Source organism: Aquila chrysaetos, chromosome 17 (assembly GCF_900496995.4).
Source record: "Aquila chrysaetos chrysaetos chromosome 17, bAquChr1.4, whole genome shotgun sequence".
Taxonomy (NCBI): Eukaryota; Metazoa; Chordata; class Aves; order Accipitriformes; family Accipitridae; genus Aquila; species Aquila chrysaetos.
This window is the reverse complement of record NC_044020.1, coordinates 1,185,031-1,208,244: the sequence shown is the minus strand read 5'-3', so window position 1 is coordinate 1,208,244 and position 23,214 is coordinate 1,185,031. Positions and strand designations below refer to the sequence as shown.

Sequence of the window (23,214 nt, the reverse complement as noted above, 5' to 3'; positions counted from 1 at the left end):
TCTGTATATTCACTATCATGGTACTGCAATAGAAGTACCACAGGTTTCTGAAATCTGCCATTTGAGATGGTTTCAAGATAACTAAGGTGTATATTAAAAAAGGGATGATCCAAATCTGCTGTTCCAATTGTTTATTTTATTTGTTATCAAGTCTTTGAAGGCTTAGTAAGGCTAAAAACTTGTACAGGGTAGTCTTTTGTACTTATAAAGGGGAAGAGGGTTTCGTTCCTGTTCTAGGGACTACTTCTGTTCAGTTTTTGATTCTTCAAAATCTCTGGAGGGAGGAAGATCACCTCATACCCCTGGCTACAAAGACGGATCTTCTAGTCCACTTCGAGGACATTGCCGCTGTACAAACCCAACAGTAATTTTGGAGAGAGATGTTAATCCTATTTTGATAACTGTCAGGAATGTCAAAGAGGCCTCAGATTCCTCCCAGTTACAATGTCAAAAGGAGAGGTCTGTAATTCTTATTCCAAAGGATGATATGTCAAAGTAGTAGCAGTATTCTCAGCTCTCGTCTAGAGCAGTGAATTTCCTGTGTAGGTGAGGTATGTATGCCCTGTGGGCTCCAGAGAAGTGTATGTTTAGTGGTTCTGTGTCTGGAAGGGGTCCCTGTATCAGTGCAAATCAAGTTTTTGTTATGAAGGTGTGGACACAATTGATTCTGAATCTCATATGATGAGCACTGAGACCCACAGTATGGCTGTTACGCAGTAACCATTTTACCTGTTTCATGTTTAAAAATGTTCCCGTACCAAGCTGCTTATTTCCAGCTACTTGTGCATAATAGCAAAAGTTTCTACCTCAGCTGAGAGATGGATGCACACAGGCACAAAGTGCTGCTGAGAGGACAGAAGGGCCTTGGTAAGAAGAGGAGGGCTGGCTGGAGGAGGTGACTGACTTGGAATCAATGCTTATTCTGCTGGTGGTTCTAAATTTCCTGTGGGAGATTGTTAATCGAATTAATTACTGATGATCCTGTGGTGGTATCTCTGAAGAACCACCTGCAACAGTAGTTCTGTGTCAGATCACAGTCTGTGAGATCTCTAGATCAACTAAAATTAGTGTTTACAAATCAAGTACAGTTAGTTTCAAAATATGTTCTGAAACTCATTGTTGTAAGTTAGAATAGCATGGGGTCTGTGATACAAGCTGGTCGTGTCCAACATCAAGGATAGAATCTATTTGCTTCTGAGGTATTACCTGCCAAAGAAGTTACAGTGTTAGGGTCTATCACTGATTGTGTGCTAAGCATTAAATAATCTCACTTTCCAGTGTCATGTACATCCACAGTTTGGTGCACTGGGTCCTGTCTTTGTGGCAACTTCTGGTTTGTTTCATTGCCAGATTTTCTTTTCTCTTTTTTTCTTTTTTTGCATCTAAACATCAAATAGTGACAGTAGGGAAGGATATAGTAGCAAAAGCTGTTTGTTCAACTCTCAGATAAATACCACCTTCGGGTTTATGTTTTTACATAAGCTGTTTTGCTCAGCCTATATCTACTTCTAAACTTTAAAAGTTGGACTTACTTATGAGGTAGGCTTGTTCTTCAACTGGTTTTCAGTCAGAAGTACAACATAGGAGCTTTTCCTAACTAGATGACTCACAACATGATACTTTCCCAGTTTATGAATGAATGCACATTAATCTCAGAGTTAATTCTGTGCTTGGAGACCACACATATCAAAGAAAACTTGGGCTTTGGTATGCCTGGTGCACCTTGGCTCTGATCGTCATGCATTGTAAAATAGGTCCAGTTGTCAGTAAGTAATTCTTACTATGTTGGTCTCACTCTCCTTGTTTGAAAAATGTGTTGCTTTTATTGCAAGGTGGTGGAATGACACTCTTATTTACCGACCAAGACAGAAAAGAGATGGATCAATAGCATGCTTGAAGCAGATCTACTTCCTTTTTTATTATTATTTTTCTATCAAATCCGTTCAATGGATAGTTTGTTTTACTTTGAAAATAGGATACAACCCTTTTTTCCATTGAATTCTCTCCTAGTATGTAAGTCTTGTGGCATGAAGTTTGCTGGAGTAAGTAGCTTGTCAAATTCGCTTAGTATTTTATCCTTTCCTTCCTTCTGTTTGACCACCACCTTTGTCTTTTTTTTTGTTTGTTTGTTTGTTTTAAATGTATTGGTTAGTTGCAACCTCTGCAGATCACTGAATTCTCAAATCACCTGTAAAGATTGGGAAATTAATTTCCAGTTTCTATTGATTAAAATGCAATTCATGCAGCTGTCTGTTGTAAATACGTTACAAAGCCATAACCTGATTTAGCATGCAGGTGCAATACCTCAATATCTAAGCACATGTGCTTGCTCAGTAGGCTTCGGTGATGTAAATTTATGGCAAAGGTATAAAACCAGTATCTTTAAAATGTTTTCATTTTTATAGTCAAGCAGAAAACATGTTTCAAATGGTTTTTTTTTTTTCCATTTGGGTTACCCCACTGGATATATGTATTTTCACTGCATCGAGTCTCTTATTTGCGAACTTTTATGTAACTTTGGTCAACAGCAGTTTCTGTCCCCTATCTCCCAGTACAGGATCACATTATATAGTTCGGTTTGTATAGAATTCAATTTTTTTTTTCTTTTAAGCTGTGTGCATGTGGTGGGGAGGATCTACTTAATAGGCTTTTTTCCCTCACTAGGGCATGAATGTCATCTTCCAAGCTCTTGTTTCATTTTGCATTCTTCATGGTGTTTCTCACAGCTGTTAATAGTGGGGAAAATCCAAGAACTGATGGAGTGTTTTCCTTTATGAAGGTGGTTGGACTTTTAACCTGTTCTACATTTCTGCATGTGGAGGATTTGGGGCTTCATATTTATTCATGCACAAGTGTTCTTGCCTACTGCAGAGGGTAAAACTCAAACTTCTCAGATTTTAACGGTCGTCTTGAACTATGTAAGGTAAAGCTAGTCTTCAGCCACCTGCATTATTTATAGCTTTCCGTGGCAAGTGCAAAAGACAGACTCACATGACTGGTTTCAAGGTTGCATTAGAATTTTCTATGAATGGGATAAATGAATGCCATCATCTCTCTTAGCAAGGCCTTGTTTGTGTTGAAGTTTAAGCAGCTGCCTCAGTACTAAGTGGCATGCATATCTATGCTTGAAACCTTTAAAGGTGCTATTTACTGCTCTACATGTTATTTAGCAGGCCTTTTTACAAGGCATCATTCAGTAATGTTTGAGTTGATTGGATCATCAAGATAACTGAAGAAACAAAAGGGTGTTTCTGTGGCTTAGTCATCTTGTGTTGGCATTGACCCAGTTTCATTTCAGATAGTGATGCAACTCTGTCTTGCTTTCAGTTTCTTTTGGAGCAACTAATGGACAGGGCTTCCTGTCTAGAATTAAAGTACACAAATGCATTGCTGGCATTGTGTGTAGTGGTTAGATGTAGGTATTGACAGGATTGAGATGTGCGTGACATTTGATGTGACTGCTTTTGCAGAGCCAGTTCTAGCTTTTTAGGATATGTTAGAAAGGGATGAGCTCATCCAGGTCAGTATGACTGCAGTTACAAGCCAAGATATGTAGTGGACTTGTCAAGTATTTTTGCGATAAATGATGTTGAAGGCGTCTGAGAGGATGAAGCTGGATCAACTTCGAAAGTTGTGCCAGCAAGAAAAACCCATGTAATTAGTGGTTGATTTCATAGGTTCTTGGCAATAACATACCTATGAATATTAATAGTTTGTGATTGGACATTAGGAAGAGATGCTGGCTTTGAGAAGCTTTTTTGAGGAACAGATAAGTGTTTTGAAGGTATTGGAGAAATTAGCTGTCTGCTCTGTTTGATAAAGACTTAGTGTTTTGTCAGCGGTAGGGTAGGATATCTGTCACCAACTTCCTTTGGAAGAGTCATAGATTTTGGTTAACTGTGGTGACAGGTTTTTTAAACTGTTCTTGGTAGGGCCATCTGTCTGCTAAATTAAATTCTTTAAAACTAAAAATACCATTAAAGCTCATTTCTATCACATCATCTATATTTTAAAATGAAGATGCTTTCCATCTACCTCAACGTAACAATAATTGCTTGGCAGCAATTCAGTGTGTGAGGTAGAAAACTTCCTTCAGTCAGCACTTTGCTGATGATAAGCTTATAGAGAAAGATGATGTCTTGTTCACTGTGTATGTTACAGTTTGATCATCTGTTATTAACACCTCTTCCTCGTGTTCCACCAGATTACTCACTAAACAATGGCAGGAGATTGTAGAGGATGTTTGAAAAGTGTCTCTTAGTGGTTGTGTAGTCATGGCATACAGGCTGAGAGAGATTGGTTGCCTGTCTGGAAGTTATGCTATACCAGATGATCTGTGGTGTTCAAGAGTTAAGTTCACATGAGTGTAGGAGAGTTGTGATCAAATTACGTGCATGGTTTTGCAGTTTTGAGAAATTCTTTCTCAATGCCAAACCCAGTAAAGGCTAAGTAGAATATATGGAGAAGTTAAATATGGTGTCTCTACAGATACTGAATACCAATAAATAACAGCGCGAGTTTTGGAAGAGATTGAGAATTATGTATAAATGAATATCATTAGTTGAACTAGGCTGATGTAGAAATGCATATGTTTATATCTGTACATAAATTGTGAGAAATACTTTACATTAAACTCTCTAAATTAAATTGGCTTGTTCAGTCTTAAAAATGAAACTTCCTACTTTAATTTTTCAACACTTTTAATAGCAACTGTAGCTATGCTAAATTGTAAGACAGATCTAATTTATACCCTGATCTTAAAGATACTTTCTTTGGCTGTGAAGCTGCTGTCATGAAACATGGTAGAGATTATTGGCACTAATTTAGTCTTCTTTCCTCTTTTTTAACAGGTGGTCTCCCAGATAAGAAGTTTGAGGTAGATAAACGAGCCATGAATCTCGGGGATTTTAATGACATGATGAGAAAGGATCGATCTGGGTTCCGTCCACCTAATTCCAAAGACATGGGAACCACAGATAGCGGGCCTTATTTTGAGAAGGTGAGAGAAATACCTTTAGATAAATTAGTATCAACCTCTATGTTCAAGGTTGCAGTTTTTACCCTACTCCTCCTGAAGTGCTAAAAATTCAGTAACCTTTGACAAGCTCAATAATAAAAGGTGTGGGGGAGTTATGTTTGTAGAGTGAATGTGTATATAAAACAGAGGTGTCAGATGTGCATAGACAAACTAAATTATCTGGGGAGAATGAGGCGCTTTATTCTAGAACAGACTGCTCTTAATATGGACAGAAATTCCTTTGTTTTTCTTGGAAGGGTAAACTGCTGGTAGCAATGAAATTAATTATAGTTTCATCACAGTGATTCTTTTGGCTACTGACTACAGTCATCTACTGTAAAAAAATTGGTTTAGATCTAAGTAAACATAAGTAATCACAGTCTTCCAAATTTTTTCTGCTTTCATGTTTGTCGTTTATTGGAAACACCCTTTCTAAATTCCACAACCCCTTATGCTGTATGTCCATGTACTGTAAGCTTCTGTATGACATCTGTTTCTCTGTGACATTTGTTTTATGTTATGGTAGTGTTTCTTTCTCATTCTTGCCTATTTTAAATAGAAGCTTTCACTGTTATTATCAAACATTAATTGCTTCACATTATGAATTGGAGAGTGTCCAGTAGATTCAGAATGCTTTAGGGTTTTTTTTTTAATACAGTTTTATCACATGTAAAATGGAAAAGAAATTTGGTTTAAAAATTCAGAAGGTGTGTTACTGTCAAATAAATTTTTTTAACTCCTCCATTTTGGTACAACAGGCCAAAAAACAGTTTTGTCAACTCCCTCTGGTGGCCTAATTAATAAATACCACTAGCAGAGCTAATGCATTCCTAACAAATTATGTTGATAGGTGTGTGCTAACATTAGGAGTTCATTCAAGATTCGTTTGTTTCTGTAGTGGTAATAGCCACTGTCAGAAACAAACTTCATGAGAGTTCAAAATGTATTTTTTAAAAAGAAACCCTTAGGAATTTATTTTTTATCTCTTGGACCAAAATCTTAATTGTCAAGTGATCATTTGAGTCAGAAGTTTTGTCCTTGTAATTGCTATTACAAATTAACTTTGCTTCTTCCTAGTCACTCACCGTCCCTCTTTCTCTCCTCTTGCGTTCTGTTGCTTCACTAACCAACTCCTGCTGTTGGCTAACTGCTGCTTCAGCTGACTTTGCCTTTCTCCAATCAAGATGGGTGCCTTGGGGATGAGGCTCCCTGCTCTCCCTTCTCCCCTTCTCCCAGCTACAAGCTGTCTCCCTCTGGTTCCACACTATCCAACGTCGGCCTTGGGGCAATCGGCTCAGGGCTCAGTCCCCAAAACTTCGCTGCTAGACAAGTAAGCAGGCCACCTTATAAGATCCATTGTTATAAGGCTGCAACCTGGGCTTAATCCTGGTTAGTTGGTTGCTTGCATTTGTTTTCCTACTCAATAAATTAATATTGTTAATGGAAATTTCAGCTATATCAGGCCATTGAGAAGCAATCCACTTTGGTTCCTATCATCAAAATGTTTTCCATCTGTTTTTGTTGGCCTCTTACTTCCTGAATCAGTGCAGCAGCAGATAGATGTGCTTTTCAGAAGTCATGAAGTTAGTGGCAACCTTTATATTTTAATTGCTGTTTTAAAACCCAGTTAGAGGCTATTGATTTGCCCTACCACCCCCAGACACCAAATTCTTCCAGATTCCACCCAATGACCTTGTATGTAGAAATATGTCTTTAAAAAATTGCAGTCATTTTGCATTGTGCCTGTTCCCTTCTCCCTGCCCCACAGCCCAAAGAAAGGATTGATTTAGCAGCCTGTAAAAACTCTTGAAGTAGCACTGGTTTTGTTCTGTATACAGGGGAATGGTGGGGAAGAAATGAAGTGGTTAGCTGCAGTTTAGAAGAATTTCTGGCTATTATGTTTTGCATTATGCTAGAAGAAAGTGTTGCAGGAATACTAGGAAATGAAAGAATAGAACCTAAGTATTGCAACTGGACTAGCCTATGTAGTCACATGCCTAACATGATGGTGTTTCTTTGTGTTGTCTTTCTGTTTCTATGTGACACAGTCAGTGTTGAACATAAGATTAAGTCCAAAACTGGCAGGCATGTTCTTGGATTTGGTGTGCAGAACTCTGAGCTTTAGGGAGGGCTGAAAGTCTATCTTGCAGCTTCAAGCCTCTCAAAAAATTTTTGTGTAGTTGACCCCAGTCAGTTCTTTCCAGAATAAAAACTCTTTTGTCTCTTGGGGTTTTTTGTTTATCCTCCTACATGTTTAGTATGACATCCCGAGTTGCTTCTGAAAGAGAATGTACATTAAGGAAGTGAAATGTGATGCAGGTGAGTGAGGCAATCCATAATGCTGCCAGTATAGAAGCAGGATGAGAGACTTCTGTTGTAGCGAAAGGATGGTGGAGGATGCACAGTATTATGGTAGAAGGGAGGCAAAGTTTATGAAATCTTGGTATATAACGGAAGGAGATGTTTTGGAGAAGGCCTGCACCATCTCAGTTTGGAAGAATGATTAATTTATGTTGGGTACAGCAGTGCCAGCATGGAGAGGGAGAACAGAGAATGATGGATGAGGGATGCAAAATGTACTGTTTAGAATGCCAGGTGTCTGAGGATCATAGACGTCCTGATACACAGCAGGAGATGGGAAGTTCTGAGGGTCTTGAAAATTAAAGGACAGAATCACGGCACATAAGGACCTTTTGGAGTATGAGCTTCAGCTTTTAGAAGCAACAGCATGTGACTGTTAGTATAGGAGACTGTCCATAATATTTCCTGTGGCTTTTGTTGAAAGATGTTACAAATAAAGACAGTCTGCTCAGAGGCTGAAATAGTGAAACATAATCACGAATTTTCTTTGGTCTTTTTCATGCAGTGGGGTTTATTATTACAGAAGTTGTTTATAAAACAGTAAATACTTCTCATTAAAAAAAACTCAAACAGCAAGTATTCTTGTGTTAGAAAATAAATCACTGCAAGGAAAAAAAAAAAAACCAAAATTTTTTCTCACTTGAAAATTTTCCTGCTCTTCAATTTAGTGGAAAAAAAGGAAAAGAAAAACATGCCAATCCAGAATGCTGAAGTTTTCACATCAGAAGGAAAACTTTTAATAAATTTTTAGAATTCTAATTTCAGTTAGTGAAAGGTCTGCAGAGGAAGTAGTAGGGTTATGAGTAATGTCTCGACAACCTACTCAGAAGTTCCTGACTTTTCTAAAATTATGGCCCAAAATTCTTGTTGACACAGTCTTGCCATACTTATAAGCTAATGGAATAGGCTCAACATTTTTGAGCATGTTGTTTGTACTCCAAGTTTCTATTTCCCAACATGTAAAGTGCAAAATATAAAACGTTAGCTTTGTCACGTGCTTTGAAATAAGTGGATAAACATGACTCTTCAACATAGAGGAGAAAGAGCCTGCATCTCAAAAATGTAGTACAGCAGTTTTAACCCAGGTAGAATATTACTGATTTAGGGCAAACATCTCAGTAATTTTAAGAGTGCTCTGTTTAAGTCAGTACTTGCCTCATTGTTATTGATACATAGTTAATAGCATAGAAATCCATTATCCTGAAAGATTCATCTTCTCACTACTGCTTTAATTTTATAGGGTGGCAATCATGGTTTGTTTGGAAACAGCACAGCACAATCGAGGGGCATGCACACACCAGTGCAGCCACTAAATCCTTCCCCCAATATCCGGGCGCAAGTGCCTCCCCAATTTCTTTCTCCCCAGGTAAGGAATTTATAGTAACTGGTTACTTGTAAAAGTAGAGCTACAGCCTTCAGAGCACATCATTGAGGTTACTCATACATCTATCTTAGTCTTGGATTTGATGTTAAGAAATCGGAAACTTAGATAAAATAAAAAATTAAAATTTGTAGTTGAAAGTGCTTAAAGCTCACTGCAGAAGGATTAGCCTTCTTTCTTCTTCCACGGCAGTTGGTGGTAAATGCTTGCTACCAGTATTTTTAAACTTCAAAGTGGATTCAGGAATCCTGTGTCTTACATAGGCTTTTGCAAAGTATTTTAAAAACAACAAAAAAAAGTGAAAGCTGGAAGTTTTTCTGAAGTGTGACAGGTTGCTTAATTTTTTTCTATCAGTCTTGTCCTGTGCTTCCTGCCCCCCGAAAGAGAGGCCTGATGAGGGGCTACACGTTGCATTTACGTTGCAGAGCTCTAAGACCTCAGGGTCTCCAAATGCACTAGTTTACCTTTTGCTTTGGACTTCAAGACTTTTGGAGATTCTCTTGAATTCTACTTGTGTAACTCTCAAATAATGCAGGGAGAAATGGGGGGGATTCTTCTCCACCTACTGTCTTTTACTATAGCTTATTCAGCGTACAAAGAGATTAACTCTTTCTGTGAGGCACTGTTTCTTTGCTCCAGTGACTGCCTGAATGCCTTTCTTTTCCCTTGTCAAGCAGTACGTTTTTAATGTGATAATGCAGTACTGTGATTACTGGTTAGCTGCACATATATCAGCATTTTAATTTAGTGCAGTCTCTAGCAACCGATTGGTTGGGGGAGGAACCTTTGTGTGTGTGTGTCTGCATCTGCACATGTGATACTGTATATTGTCAATCAAGTGAGGTATTCACTCAGCTCAAGTCATAGATTGTGCATGTTTAAATGTGATGTGTTAAAGAAACCTGTAATGTCTTTCCCGGAACACCATTTAAGATTGGTGTCATACCTATTCCTTTATAGAAATACTTCATCATCTTTTCTCACAGCAGTGCATTTCTTGAGGATATGTAACTGATTTCCATGCAGGTTTCGGCCTCCATGCTCAAACAGTTTCCCAACAGTGGCTTGAATCCTGGTCTTTTCAATATGGGCCCGCAGCTTTCTCCGCAACAGATTGCCATGCTGAGCCAGCTTCCACAGATTCCCCAGTTTCAATTAGTAAGTAACTAGTAATCTTGTGAGACGGACTGTTTACAAATTGTCTGATGAAAGAGTTTTCTTTTTATGTTTGTTCTAATTCTTTTTTATTCTACTGATCTTGTGTTATTTTTGTACAAGTATTCCCTGTTTGTTGTAAAGGAAAATACAGCCCTGTTAGAAGGCAGCAGAGAAACTAAACAGGCCTGTGTAATTATTGTGAATGTTGCAGTGGGTTAGAAATGAGTCTAAGCAATGTCTTTGTACAGAAAGCAGTTGTTTGTTGATTTTTAATGAAGTTGTTTTCAGACTTGTAGTCATAGTGATGGTAGTAAAGCAAGTACTAGTAATGCTGTTGCATGATGTTAAATTAGCAAGAAGTGAAGGATATAGTATTCTTCTAATGCTTTCATTGTCATTTTGAGTGTGTGGAATGAGAAACAGTTTACAGAAGTTCTGAGCAAAGCATTTGCTAGTGACTAGCTCCTGGCAATTTTATCTCACTTGATAAGCTCTGTATTTTCACTCTTACCACCCCCACTTATCTTGTAGGCATGTCAGCTCCTCCTTCAGCAGCAGCAGCAGCAGCAGCTGTTACAGAGCCAGAGGAAGTTATCTCAAGCTGTGCGACAACAGCAGGAGCAACAGGTGTGGCACTGTTTTTGTCAATCACGTGGAGCATAAAGTGCGCTGGGAAAATGCACTCTGCAGCAGAGACGGCACTGGCCTTAGTAATGTCATCTGCTCTCTTCAGTTTGCACGGTCTTCAGATTGTACTTTTCAGAGAGCAGGGTCCTTTGGATCTCTTTCAAGTCACTGTTTCTTCATGTTTACTGGAATTCTGTGTTACAGTATAGGATATATCATCCCCATTTTTTTTCTTTCATTTGCAGATTGCTCGTATGGTGAGTGCCCTCCAACAGCAGCAGCAGAGGCAGCCTGGCATGAAGCATTCACCATCCCACCCTGTGGGGCCTAAGCCACATTTAGACAGCATGGTACCCAATCCTTTGAATGTGGGTCTCTCAGATTTACAGACCAAAGGGCAAATACCTGGATACGGTTCAGGTAGGTGCTCTGTGGAAAGAGATATGGTGCATTGCCTATAGTTACCATATTAGACAGTTATGTCTGGGTCCAGAAATGAGTAATTTGTGTATATAAGCACTAAAGTGAAGGTTATGACATGTGTCAACTCTCGATCAAATTGCATTATTTTTCATTGCAGGGGAAGAAGACAAACCTAATAACAAAGTGTATCTTGGTGGCAAATTGACCTAACAATCTTATTTGGAAGTTGCCACTTGAACATTTCATTTGCTAGTGTTGGATTTTTTTTTACCTTTCTTGTGATCACAACGACTCTCTGTTTGAAGATATTTAAACTGAAAAGAGCAAATTACAATGGAGTTTTGTTTGTTTGTTCCACAGGCTTTGGCTCAAGTGGCATGGATTATGGCATGGTGGGAGGGAAAGAGGCTGGAACAGAATCCCGCTTTAAGCAGTGGACTATGATGGAAGGGCTGCCCTCTGTGGCTTCACAAGATGCCAATATGCACAAAAATGGTGAGAAGGGGACTGGCTATTTTGGGAATACCCTTGCAGTATCATCTTGCCAGAGGTGAAATAGCTCAGATGAAACTATGCTTCAAGTTATTGAATGTCTTGCCTCACCAGTAGGCATCTTAAATATTTTTTGGTTTAGTACACCATACTCATAAAGATCCCAAGTTTTCCGGAGTGTAAACGTATCTTTTTTAATGCTTCAGGTGCAATTGTGCCCCCTGGAAAGGCTCGCGGAGGATCGCCCTACAACCAGTTCGACATAATTCAGGGCGACCCACTAGGTAGCCATGCAGGCCCTGCTGGTGATAGCTGGTTACCTGCCAAATCTCCACCAACAAACAAGATCGGAAGCAAATCCAGCAACGCCAGCTGGCCTCCAGGTATTACATAAGGGCAGGGGCTATGTCCTAGCTTTAAAGTAGATATGCTGGGACCTTTTCCTCATCATACTTTTTCAATAACCACTGCAAGGAAAATATTTGCTTGGCCTATCATTTTTTAAATTTCTTCCACATTAAATTAGAACATAAACGTTGAATCTCCAGTAAAAAATTGCTGAGCTAAATATGAACTAACTGCTGAATTGCCTGAGTAGTATTTTGGTTTTGTTAGGTGAACTCTGATCTTCTATATTTTGGTGACTTTACACTTACAGAAATTTTCATGAGAACACTTGTTCATAGAAGACACATTACCAGCTCCCTCCTCTTGTATTGATTCCTTCCTTATTTCAGTTGTGTTAGGCTGACACAGAGTGTAAAAATTCTGACTGATAGTGTGGAATCAAAAAGCAAAAGATGTGAAAGCTTGTTTTTTGTGGTGGTGGGAACAGGATTTTCTTGACTTTATGTATTTTACATAGCATGAACTTTTCCTCTGGCAATTGTTTACAAATACAATTCATTGCGGACCACCAGGTTTCTTTTGCCAGCACTATTGGTACAATATCTGTACAATGCGTGTGCTATGCTGTTGTGGTTCTCCTTTGCTCATGTCATGTAAAGGATAGAAGAGTAGTTGCCGTGTTTCAGTACTACTCAGCAATCTTGTGGCTTGAGTGGAAGTTTCTTGCTTTTTGGATTACAGGCAGTAGCACATTCCTTAAGTCTTTTAGAGTTTCATTGGCAGAATTTTATCTTTCCGCTAGAAGACTCAAGTGTCTAGGAAAAATAGACATACAATACATACGTATTTGAACACACACATAATTTTCTATATAAAACATTCGTTAAACAGAGTGGTGTCCTTGAAGTTGCACGGGTTAATCACCAGTGCTGTTCAGCGAATAGTGGATGCTGTGATTTTCTCTGCCTGGAAGACACTTACATTTCAAGAAAAACACTAACTGCAAATCCTCTACTGTGTATCCCCTCAAGCACAAAAAAGTAAAGGTGCAGGTACATCTGTGGGGTAAACCAGTAGCACAGAACTTGCATCAGAAAGCCTAGGAGTCTGTGTGACAGATACAACTGCAGGAAACCTACAAAAAGTAGCTAAAGCTTTTTATGTGGGAACCCCTCAGTGTCCTAAGTCTGGCAAGAACATGTTTTCTGATGACCTAACTAAGTTAAAGAATTAGTTATTTCAAGAACATCTGCATAACCACAGCACTTCATACCACTGACTGCTCTCTGTAGAGGTGTTATTTGCATTACATTTCTGTCAACCTGGTTGTTAAGTATTGAGCTTCTTGAGATGGAGTTACTGTTCATAATGCCACAAACCCCCCAAATTTCATTTTTTTTCCAGGACCACTCTCGTAGACCCATTGTTGCTGAACTTTTTCTTTAGTTACCATTCCCCTATATAATACTGAGAAACACAGTACTGCTTGGAATGTTAGGAGACGGTTGTGAGCATCAGCTCTGCCATGTTTCCAGGTTTTGGAGCAGCCACTAGCTCTAGGAAGATTCTTGGTAGACGAAGGCTGTTTCAGAAGCTGAATAGCTACTCTTTGCCCCTCGTTGATATCATAGAGTTTCCTTAGTGATACCTGCAGTCCCACTGTCAGAGATAAGCGAAATTTTTGCTGTTGCTGACTGTGTCACCACTGTGAGAAGATAGCTGGAGTTCACAAATCCTGAACATAAACTCTCACTGGGATCATCAGCACCATCCCCAAATTCTTGTGTAAATGAGTAGCCCATGACTGTTATTGCAGATGTCAGGTAATAGATCATGGGTTTTGGCACGTGGCTTTTATGCAATTGTCGCTGTATTGCTAGCCCTTTCTTATGAGGTTCACAGACTGTCCCAGAACCATCAGCCACTTATGCTGTCTCATAGCCCCTCTAGTTTATTGGCTTCCTCAAGAAGGAAAACTTAGCTGAAGTCATGATCCACCTTATCAACACCCCGATGAAGAATAAAGACCCAAAATGATTTTACACTGTAGGTCCTTTTTCTCTGCAAGCTTGTAGATGAGGCCCACTGTCAGTTCCTGGTGTGGAGATACAATTTTTCTTCCTAGTGTTGGAAAATAAGTTGCTAACGAAAATGAGTTTACAAGAGAAGACCTCTTGAAATAGGTGCATTTTTCCTTTGAATGAATACAGTGGTCACTCAGCATTCACCCTGACTACACCTTTCGCGTTTTCCTCCTAAATGCCATCTGCTGCAGAAATTCTGCCGTTCAAGAGAGCAGTATTGTTCAGCACAAAGATAAATGAAGTGGTGCCCAATCAAACTGATATCACAGCTGGAGGTGAGAGCAAGTTTTGCTGCATTGGTGAGAACTGTATCTTTTGGTTATGTCACACAGACTTGCATACCTAGGTAATACTAGACTGTAATTTTCCCATTCAAGAGCAGTTCAGTCATATACTCCAGGCAAACTGGCCTGGATGTGTCTGTCATGGTTTTCCTAATAATCTTATGTTTGAACTTTTTGGGAGGACCTTTCAAATATCAGTGGAAAAATGCACTTCATGTTTTCTTTACTATCTAGAAATAAAATAGCATGTCTGTAGGGAAAGTTGGTGAATGTGCATGAGAGTAACTGTCAATCCCAAAGTATAGTTTGGAAATTTGTCAGTATGCTGAAGTTCAAGGAAAACTCTTCTCCAGACCAGGATTATCTTGATGAGTGAATGTGTTTTGCATACAATACACCTGATCTTTGGAGCCTTCTTTGAATATTCCTTAACTTTTTGGTGAGAGCATACTATGCACTTAATTTTCAGTCTGACCAATTCTCAGAAATCTTTACAAAGACAAGACTTGGACTTTTTCAAAGAAGTCTAATTTCCAGGTCCTAATCTGTGCTTATGGGTTCTTTATCTCTGAACAGAGAAGATCTTTTGACTAGACCCAAGAGCTGCATTGCTTGTTCCTTTAGCATAAGGTGGTCCTATTTGTCAGAGAATTGCAACATTTTGGCAGTAGCAGAGCAGATTCCTTCCTTGATGCAGTGCCGATTGCTCATACTGTTAGAAACGTTGATACCTGGTATCCTGGATTATTTTGTTGAGTTACTACAGATTGGGAGATGTGACTGAGGTTTGCAAAATTATGAAGGCAGTGAACAAGATAAATGCAGAATTGTAATTCTGCGAATCTTGCAACACTAGAACCATGGTGCAAATACTGGACTCAAGAAGATGTAAATTTTAAATAGATGAGAGTTTTTTGGTTTGTTTTTTGTTTTGGTTTTTTTTTTGTTGGTGGTGGGGTTTTGTTGTGGGTTTTTTTTCCCCACTGGGAGTGGTGAACTTCTGCAGTGCGTTGCTTTTAGAGCTTATGGAGACAGGTAGTACTAGCCAGTTGAAACTGGTTGGATAAACCGATGGAAAAACAGTTTAACAAGCAGGTGCTACCAGATAGAGGGTATTTCTGACATCCTGTATAGAAGGACTGTGGATGCTGGGAGAGTGTGAGGGCAGTAGCTTACAGATAGTGGCGAGGTTTGTGTTCTGTCCCTAAATGGTATCCCTCCAACCGCTGTTAGCAGAATACTGGGCTAGATGGACCACAGTTCTGACCCAGTGGGGCATTTCTTCTGTCTTCTCTGAGATTCTCCTGCCAATGCATTATCACAATCTAATACTGCCCTTGCTGTGCCAATTGTTTGAACGAGTAATATCACGTTTTCTTCTGTATTTGTGTGTGAAAGTCATAGTCTTGACTATGCTGCTTCATTACAAAGGTGACTGAAATGAACCCTTCCATGCCAGATTCACCTTACATTGTTTCATTCCAGAGAGCACATCCTGGATCCCACTTTTAATCAAGGATTTTTAATTACACTCAAAATATTCTGTCAATTATTTCAAAACTTCAGGTTGGGAATAAAGGTATCATTCTCCACATCCTGGACTTGTATCTGCAAGGATGAATCTGCTACCTTGGCACTCTTTTCACACTTACCCGAATTGTCACATAGTATCTGAAGCTTCTTGGTTTTGTGTTTGGCAGTTTTACTTTCTTATCACTGCTTCCAAAATTGACCACAGCACTTTATTCATTGAACATCTGCTCAGAGAAAGAACCAAGTTACTGATCTTTCTTACAGTAACTGGAGTTTTTGTATGTTCATACTTTATATAATTCATCCTCTTGTTTTAAAAATCTGGCATGCCTGGAGCTATAGTTGAAAGGAAACTAAAGCATGATAAGTATATTCCATCTCATTGTGAAGCATGAAGAATGTCAATGAGCATATACATTGCTTTTACCACAAGGCATCTCACCTTAGCATTACCTCAGTATTGATAGCTAATGTATAAAGTATGTGTGTACCTGCAGTGTAAAGTGTCAAGTGTTGTGTTTACAAACTCCTAAGGTAGGTAGCCTTTCCTTGGGAAGGGCTTCTGCACACGCACAAAGTACGTGTGCACCGAATCTAATCTTGTAATATATAATCTAATCTTATATATCTTAAAAAATACTTAATCTATTAAGGAAGGGTCAAACTATTGAAGCCTCAACTCAGTGTAGTAAAACGGGAATAGTCAAAGGAATACCGTATGCACTTGCTCCATTTTTTTGTAGTGTAGTTGTATTCGGACACTAGAGGTAGTGCCATGGGAGGAAATGTGAAATAGATTTTAATTGAGAAGTCTGGTTATTTTTTTTCTGAGAAACAGTGTAGAAGACAATTTACCCTTCTAAAATACCTTCAGCAATTAACTTCCAGTAAATGGCGTTTCCGTGTTTGCAGCTAATTCCTTTTTCCCCCCTGTCCCAGAGTTCCAACCAGGAGTGCCATGGAAAGGTATACAAAACATTGACCCTGAATCTGACCCCTATGTGACCCCTGGAAGTGTGCTGGGGGGGACAGCCACATCTCCCATTGTAGATACTGACCACCAACTTCTGCGGGACAACACCACAGGTAAAACCGTGAACAACTGGTATGTGGTTATTTAAGTTGTTCTGATGTTCCTGTCATAACAGGGTAACAGTCTATTGCATTTGACTAAGAAGGAAGCCTAACTTGCCTTTGCACCGTGGCTGTGTATCATGTGAAAGCTTGGCATTGGTACAAATTGTGGCTCTCTTGAGGTTCAACAGTATTACAGAAACTCTGTGAAATTGGCCTACTCTTTTTCTCTCCTTTTCCCTTTGATAGGGTCTAATTCTTCCCTCAACACCTCGCTGCCTTCACCTGGTGCCTGGCCCTACAGTGCCTCTGACAATTCCTTCACCAACGTTCATAGCACTTCAGGTATGTGGGCTCCAAAACTTACCTGGACAAAGCACTTTCTGCTTAATCACTAGTTCCTCATTCTTGTTCCACTTTGAATATTTAGTCTTTCAGTAATTTCTGAGGAACTAAAAATTTGAGTGGCTGATCAGGTAGTTTTCCTCCTGAAGATAAAATACTGTTGTAGTTGCTTTAAAAACTAGACTAAGATTCTCTGCCCTTCCTTCCACCCCCAATACAAAATTCTTAGTTACGCAAGTTAAAGAACAGGGTAGCAGTGAGCAGCAGATGCAGAAGGGGAAAAAAAAACCCACATGCACAATCTGTTGATACATGTAAGGGGTTGGGGGACTGTCATAATTTTTTAAACATACCTGCTCCTGTATGTATGAGTTAAGGAATTAGAGTAATTAAGGTGAGTGATTTTACTCATCTTAAATTCAGAATATTGGAGTGCTGTGAAGGGAATGTTTTTGCCTTGCCTTTTATAGAACTCATCATTCCCTGAAACTGGGGGGGGGGGGCAGGGCGCTTTTCGTCCTCTGGCTTTTAATGGTTGGCCTGTAAATAGTAATTCAGATATCTGCCTCAGACCCTTGGTAAGAAGGTCTCCAGAGCTTTCTTGTGAAAAATGGTTTCTGCACACACTTCTGAGTAGGATGCTGGAAATACTTGCTCCAGACAAACCATTTGGATTTTGAACTTCTTACAAATGCCAGAGTTTCTCTCGAGACATCATTGTCTTGACAACTACTTAAAACTGAAGAATTGTGTTTAAATAGCAGAAGTGACGAACATAGCTGAGAGCTGCATCTGGCCCAAACTTTATGGTTTTTGAGTCTTACTGAATAAAAGCTGTGTTCATATGTTATCTCAGCATCTTCACAAAATGTGTTGAAAATCCTATTTAGCCCTCGAGAAAAACAGTGTTCCTGCTGCCAGTTTGTGCAGCATTCCAGTGACATGAAAGATTTCTTTCATAGCCTGGGGGAAGGAGTGGCATGTATCAGCTTCTTACCTCTGCTGATTTTTTCTCTAGCACATAAGAAAGACCAAGAGATAAAAAATGATTGAAGTCATAGTTGAATTGAGGAAACTAGACTACTGCCTGGCACACATACCATCTTCTGCTCGTCTTGTTAAACTACACACCAGCATTGTACAGCCAGAAAGCAGGTCATCTGAATTGGGGATTTAGAATTCATGTGTCTGTAAAACAAACTGGGTCTAGTGAAAGCTGGTTTTTAAGCACTTTTGTATACTTTCATAGGCTAGTGCTTGAAACCTGCTTGCTATTGACAGTTACTCTGTTGTGGAAATACAGTGATCCAGCTGTAAAATTAAGCACGCTTTTACTTGCTGAAAGCTTTATGGTCTTGATTCCCAAATGTATTGTTTTCTGACACCCTGGCATATTGTAAACCTGGATTTTTACCATTTGTTTCAAGTAAGTAATTTACTACCGTTTGTTAGTGAATAGAGCTTAATACGTGTATTTGCACACACACGCACCAGAGTTCTGATTAAGATAATTAATGATTAACCTAATTCATGATACAAGTGCCTTTTCCTCTCAGATTGTGCCTTGTCTGTGTCTACTGGTTCTCATTACAGTACAAGGGGAAAAAAAAATTACTCGAGCAATTTTGACTTTTGGTTTGGTTTTTTGGCTGGGTGATAAATGTCCCTTGGTGTCAGAAGGTGTGGGAGAATTTGTGGTCTGCCGCCTTAAGGAAAATCGGTTTACGAAGAGCTCCCAAATATTCATGACGTGTAGTGATGTTTTGGGGAGTGTGTTAATTTTTATCTTTTAGTGGACTTTATTTAAAGGGTTCTTGAAATGTTAGGGATATCCACTGTTGACCTTAACTTCTCCTAACAGGCATTTGGTAATGGTTTCTAATAAAAAAATGAATGTGCACTGTCAGGATTTAAAAGTGCAGTTGTCACACAGCTCAGTGGCCTTCTTTGTGTTACTGTCATGTCAGCTCTGTATGAAATTTGTGATTTATGAGAAAGCTTTGACCTAACAGGAGGACGTCTTTAGGAGGTAGCATTAGCTTAGTAGACCAAGAGTGGTAAATACTCATTTCAGTTCTCTGCAAGTTTTTGGCCTGACAAAGGTTCAAAGGTTCAGTTTCATTAAAGGTCAGTAGTGCCCAACCTTGTAAGAAATTCTCAGATTCTCAAACGAAATGTAGTGTGGACGTAATAGTTGCTGTTCGTCTTATTAATGGTTGAACATACTGAGACTGGTTACACTATCATAAATGATCTAGGGATGTTTTTTTTGTCAGTGTATATAAAATAAGCAAAAATTAGTTAACTTACGTGTAGCATGGCTTTTTTCGGTATGGTAAGTTAACTGTTGTATGGTTCTGTGCTTTGTGGTTGTCTCCAATATAAATGCGGTCCAAGGGTTTACAGTGATAGTACAGTTAAAGGCTAGTTGAATCTCCTAAGTTTCTCTAATACGTGCAATTTATTTAATCTTCTAGCAAAATTCAGTGATTACAAATCAACATGGTCCCCAGATCCCATAGGACACAATCCCACTCATCTCTCCAACAAGATGTGGAAAAACCATATTTCCTCAAGGAACACTACAGGGCTGCCCCGCCCGCCTCCTGGCCTGACCAACCCCAAACCATCATCTCCATGGAACAGCACAGCACCCCGATCGGTCAGGGGCTGGGGGGCACAGGACTCACGGCTTGCCTCTGGTGAGAAGAATCAACTGATAGCACCATTGATCAGACCTGAGGAGTGTACGTTTTACAGCACTAATGGTTTGGAGGAAAGAAAGTTGCAGTTGTCTGGTAAAAGGAAAAAAAAAGTTCCTTCTTGAAAGGGAAATTTGCTGTCGGTAGTCGGGGTGGGGGCTGGGGGTGGAATCCCAGGTCCTGCTGCAGGGAATGAGTGAAGAGGGCCGAGAGCTGCCAGGAGGGAATATCTACTGCATGGGGCCTTTCAAGACTAGATGCTTTCGGTGGGTGGGAAACTCCTTGAAGATAAACTCTAGTAAAAGGTGACTCGATGTGAGATGCGATGCAAGATGTGTTTGTTTTCAGGACGAAGATTAGGCTTTCATGTGTTAGCAGGGCTGATAATGCTGAATTTGTCTGAGATTGGAAGACCTGACTGTAAAGAAAAATGGTTTTCTTTGTATCAGATCTGTCTTGATTGCTCTGTCTTCTAATTTGCAGCATCTACTTGGAGTGATGGTGGCTCAGTTCGTCCTAGCTACTGGTTGGTTCTTCACAATCTCACTCCACAGGTATTTTCTGTTGTTGTCTCTGGGAAATGGTTTGCTTTACCAATATACGGATTTGTGGATTCTTCGGTTGTTTCTCTTTGAATAAAATCTAACAATCAGATTGGTCAGCATACGTAAGATGTGTTTCTACTAAATTGGGCTGCAGTCTGATTGGTTTTTCTATGGTAATCTCTTCAGCTAGCTTTTAAGGTACTCAGTTTTTGCTACATGACCGTCATAACCTTTCATTGCCTAGAGTTTCAAAAAATTACTGGAACAGAAAGGTTTTTCTTAGAAGTAAGGATAAGTTGCATGACCATAATGTGGAATGGTTTATAGCTGTTAAAGAGGCTGTTCTTTGGGATGTTGTCAGTAAGAAAACTGGTGTAACTGCCAGTTTTCACTTTGGTGTTTCCATAGTGAAACCACAGAATGTTTCCAGCACTCCTGCCAAAAACAGTCTCGTTAGGTTATTCCTGCAAGTATTCTCAGAGCTTGCTTCCATTCAAAATGAATTCTGTGGAGATCCTGGTTTCAGCAATCCCAATTAGTCTGTATTCAAGGCTTAGGAAAAGCCTATGTGATTATCAGCAGCGCCCTGAGGTCTAGACAGAGAGTCCCCTGTTCAGCAGGATAATTTACCATACTTTTACTACAGTCTGATGAAACATCAATGTGAAAGGAAAAACTAAGGTCTCCTTCAAATCACCCAAAATGGTGCAAACTGTGCTCCTTTCATAGAAGAGACTTTTCCTTGAGGTGAAGGAAACAGCAGTGGTGTGATGAAGAGGCACAGTTTTAAGTCTTCCTTTTGTAAGGTAGTTTAATACTGATTTAGGAGTCATTTAAAGGAAGAAGAATATATTTTGGAGGCATCTAAGTTAATAGAAAAGAGAAAGAGGCAGATTGTAATTGTCTCTTCCATAACAAATCTTCTATTTATTGGGTGTCAGTACACTAGTGAGAAGGAAGTGTAAAGGTTAAGGTGGATTCGGGGACAGTATCTTCATTTCAAGTTTCTCTCTTTTAACTTTGTCCATATTTGTACCCACACACAACTTCCTTTTCCCTCATTTGAGGTTATATTATATGATGGGGGGAAAGGAAGAAGGAAGAAAGTAGCACTTCCTTAAGTATCTGCACATATGGATCCCATTCGTGTGTGCATGTTCCTGTGGCATACCAGGAATGGAATCTGTCTGTGCAGAACACCTTGGAGAACAGCAGTTACTGGAGGTAAGTAACAAGCTGTTACTGCTGCAGAAGGAATGTAGGCAACAACTGCTGTGAAAACATTAGTTCAGGAGGAGTGAGCATTGCTGGGTTTGGCAGAAAGATCACTGACTGTTTCTGTGGCTTACTGTTTCATAAACCACAAAGACGAAAAAGCACCAAAATAAATTTTTAAAAACCCTCATTGTACAGGTGATATTTCCAGTTTTGCAAAGAACTTTTAGATACTGGTTGATCTAAATTCTACTGAAATCAGAGTGCTGGAGACTAGGAGATTCTGGCTCCCTTGGTACAAATCCTGACGGCTGAAGATGGTGAGAAGTACAAGTTGTATATAATTACTGGAAAACCTGCCAACGTAAGGATAGTGACAACATAAGAAACACAATGAGGTGGGGAAAACTGGACTCAGGCTACAAGTGAGCAAGAAGGATAAGTCAGATTATTCCATAAAGCAAAGTCATTGTAATTGTGAGAAGTCGAGGCATACCGATTCTGTTTGAAAATTAAATTCCATCACCTTTGCTTGCTTCCCACTGCTTTCACGTGTTTTCCTTTCTGAGAGCAGATTATCTTTTAATTACTGAGACAAAGTTAGGATTGGAGAAGTAGTTAGAATCATCTGTTTTATCCTGGCTGTTCTTCCTCAGATCGATGGGTCAACCTTGAGGACGATCTGCATGCAGCATGGCCCACTGCTGACATTCCATCTGAACCTGACCCAGGGCACCGCCCTTATCCGATACAACACCAAACAAGAGGCGGCCAAGGCCCAGACTGCACTGCACATGTAAGCAATCCCTGTGTCCCTTCTGTTACATTAGTCATGAACACAGAACACCTGTCTGGTGCTATGCTTTGGAGACTCATTTCAAGTGTCATGGTTGGAAGGGAATCTTTCGTTCACCGGCAGAGGAGGAAGAGAAACAAAGATGCCTCCTTCTGTTTGTGTTACTTTAATTGCTGGCACAAACTGGCACATACAGAACTAAGAACGTGCAAATGGGGTGGAACCGTGACCAGTATGCACCTTTACTGTACAATTTTGGCCATTTTATAAAAGCTTGTGAATTGTTTCCGATGAAAATCATTCTTCTATGTGTAACCCAAATGTGTAGGAATCTGCTATAGTTTTGAGATACACCTGAAATAGCTTACTTGAAAAGCTGCAGATCTTAGGTTTCCTGTTCTTAAGCTTTTTAGAACTGTCTGTGGCTCTGGTATGTTTTGAAAATGTGAGAGGTTTTGAGACAAAAATCTTGGGGGGGGTGGCATGGTGTAAGCCCTTAAACTGAGTGAAAACTTTTGAACTATACTAATTTTATCCTGAATTTCACAGGCTTTTACCCTGTTCTTCCACTGTTTTGCTTGAAAGGTGGCATACTTGCATTTACCATTTTAGCTACCCTGTAAAGGCACTTTTATTGCCCTTGGTGTTAATGTTCAGGACCTTAGTCTAGACTTAGAAAGGTTTTGTTGCAGGCATAACAACTGAACGTTGGGAGGAGGGGTTTGGTTGGTTGGTTTGGGGGTTTTTTTTCCCCTTATAAAATGGAAGTTCTTGTGTTTTGAGTCAGTTTCACTGTCGAGAACAGCTAAAGTTTTCTGTGCTCGCTCAA

General features: G+C 39.6%; 1 protein-coding gene across 11 annotated transcripts in view; it reads left to right on the top strand.

The window, feature by feature from the left end:
- TNRC6B (trinucleotide repeat containing adaptor 6B) overlaps positions 1–23,214 on the top strand; it is a 90,487-nt gene that overhangs the window by 53,297 nt on the left and 13,976 nt on the right. For 2 of the 11 annotated variants that reach the window (XM_030040760.2, XM_030040755.2), the window contains 14 exons: positions 4,851–4,999; positions 6,177–6,347; positions 8,619–8,744; positions 9,786–9,917; positions 10,449–10,544; positions 10,790–10,964; positions 11,328–11,462; positions 11,666–11,842; positions 14,083–14,166; positions 16,648–16,794; positions 17,032–17,127; positions 19,605–19,925; positions 20,313–20,383; positions 22,246–22,385. In XM_030040760.2, the coding sequence (XP_029896620.1) occupies positions 4,851–4,999; positions 6,177–6,347; positions 8,619–8,744; positions 9,786–9,917; positions 10,449–10,544; positions 10,790–10,964; positions 11,328–11,462; positions 11,666–11,842; positions 14,083–14,166; positions 16,648–16,794; positions 17,032–17,127; positions 19,605–19,925; positions 20,313–20,383; positions 22,246–22,385 (2,020 nt within the window). The remainder of the gene's footprint in view (positions 1–4,850; positions 5,000–6,176; positions 6,348–8,618; positions 8,745–9,785; positions 9,918–10,448; positions 10,545–10,789; positions 10,965–11,327; positions 11,463–11,665; positions 11,843–14,082; positions 14,167–16,647; positions 16,795–17,031; positions 17,128–19,604; positions 19,926–20,312; positions 20,384–22,245; positions 22,386–23,214) is intronic. The other 9 variants (XM_030040766.2, XM_030040765.2, XM_030040756.2 and 6 more) reach the window with 8 other exon arrangements.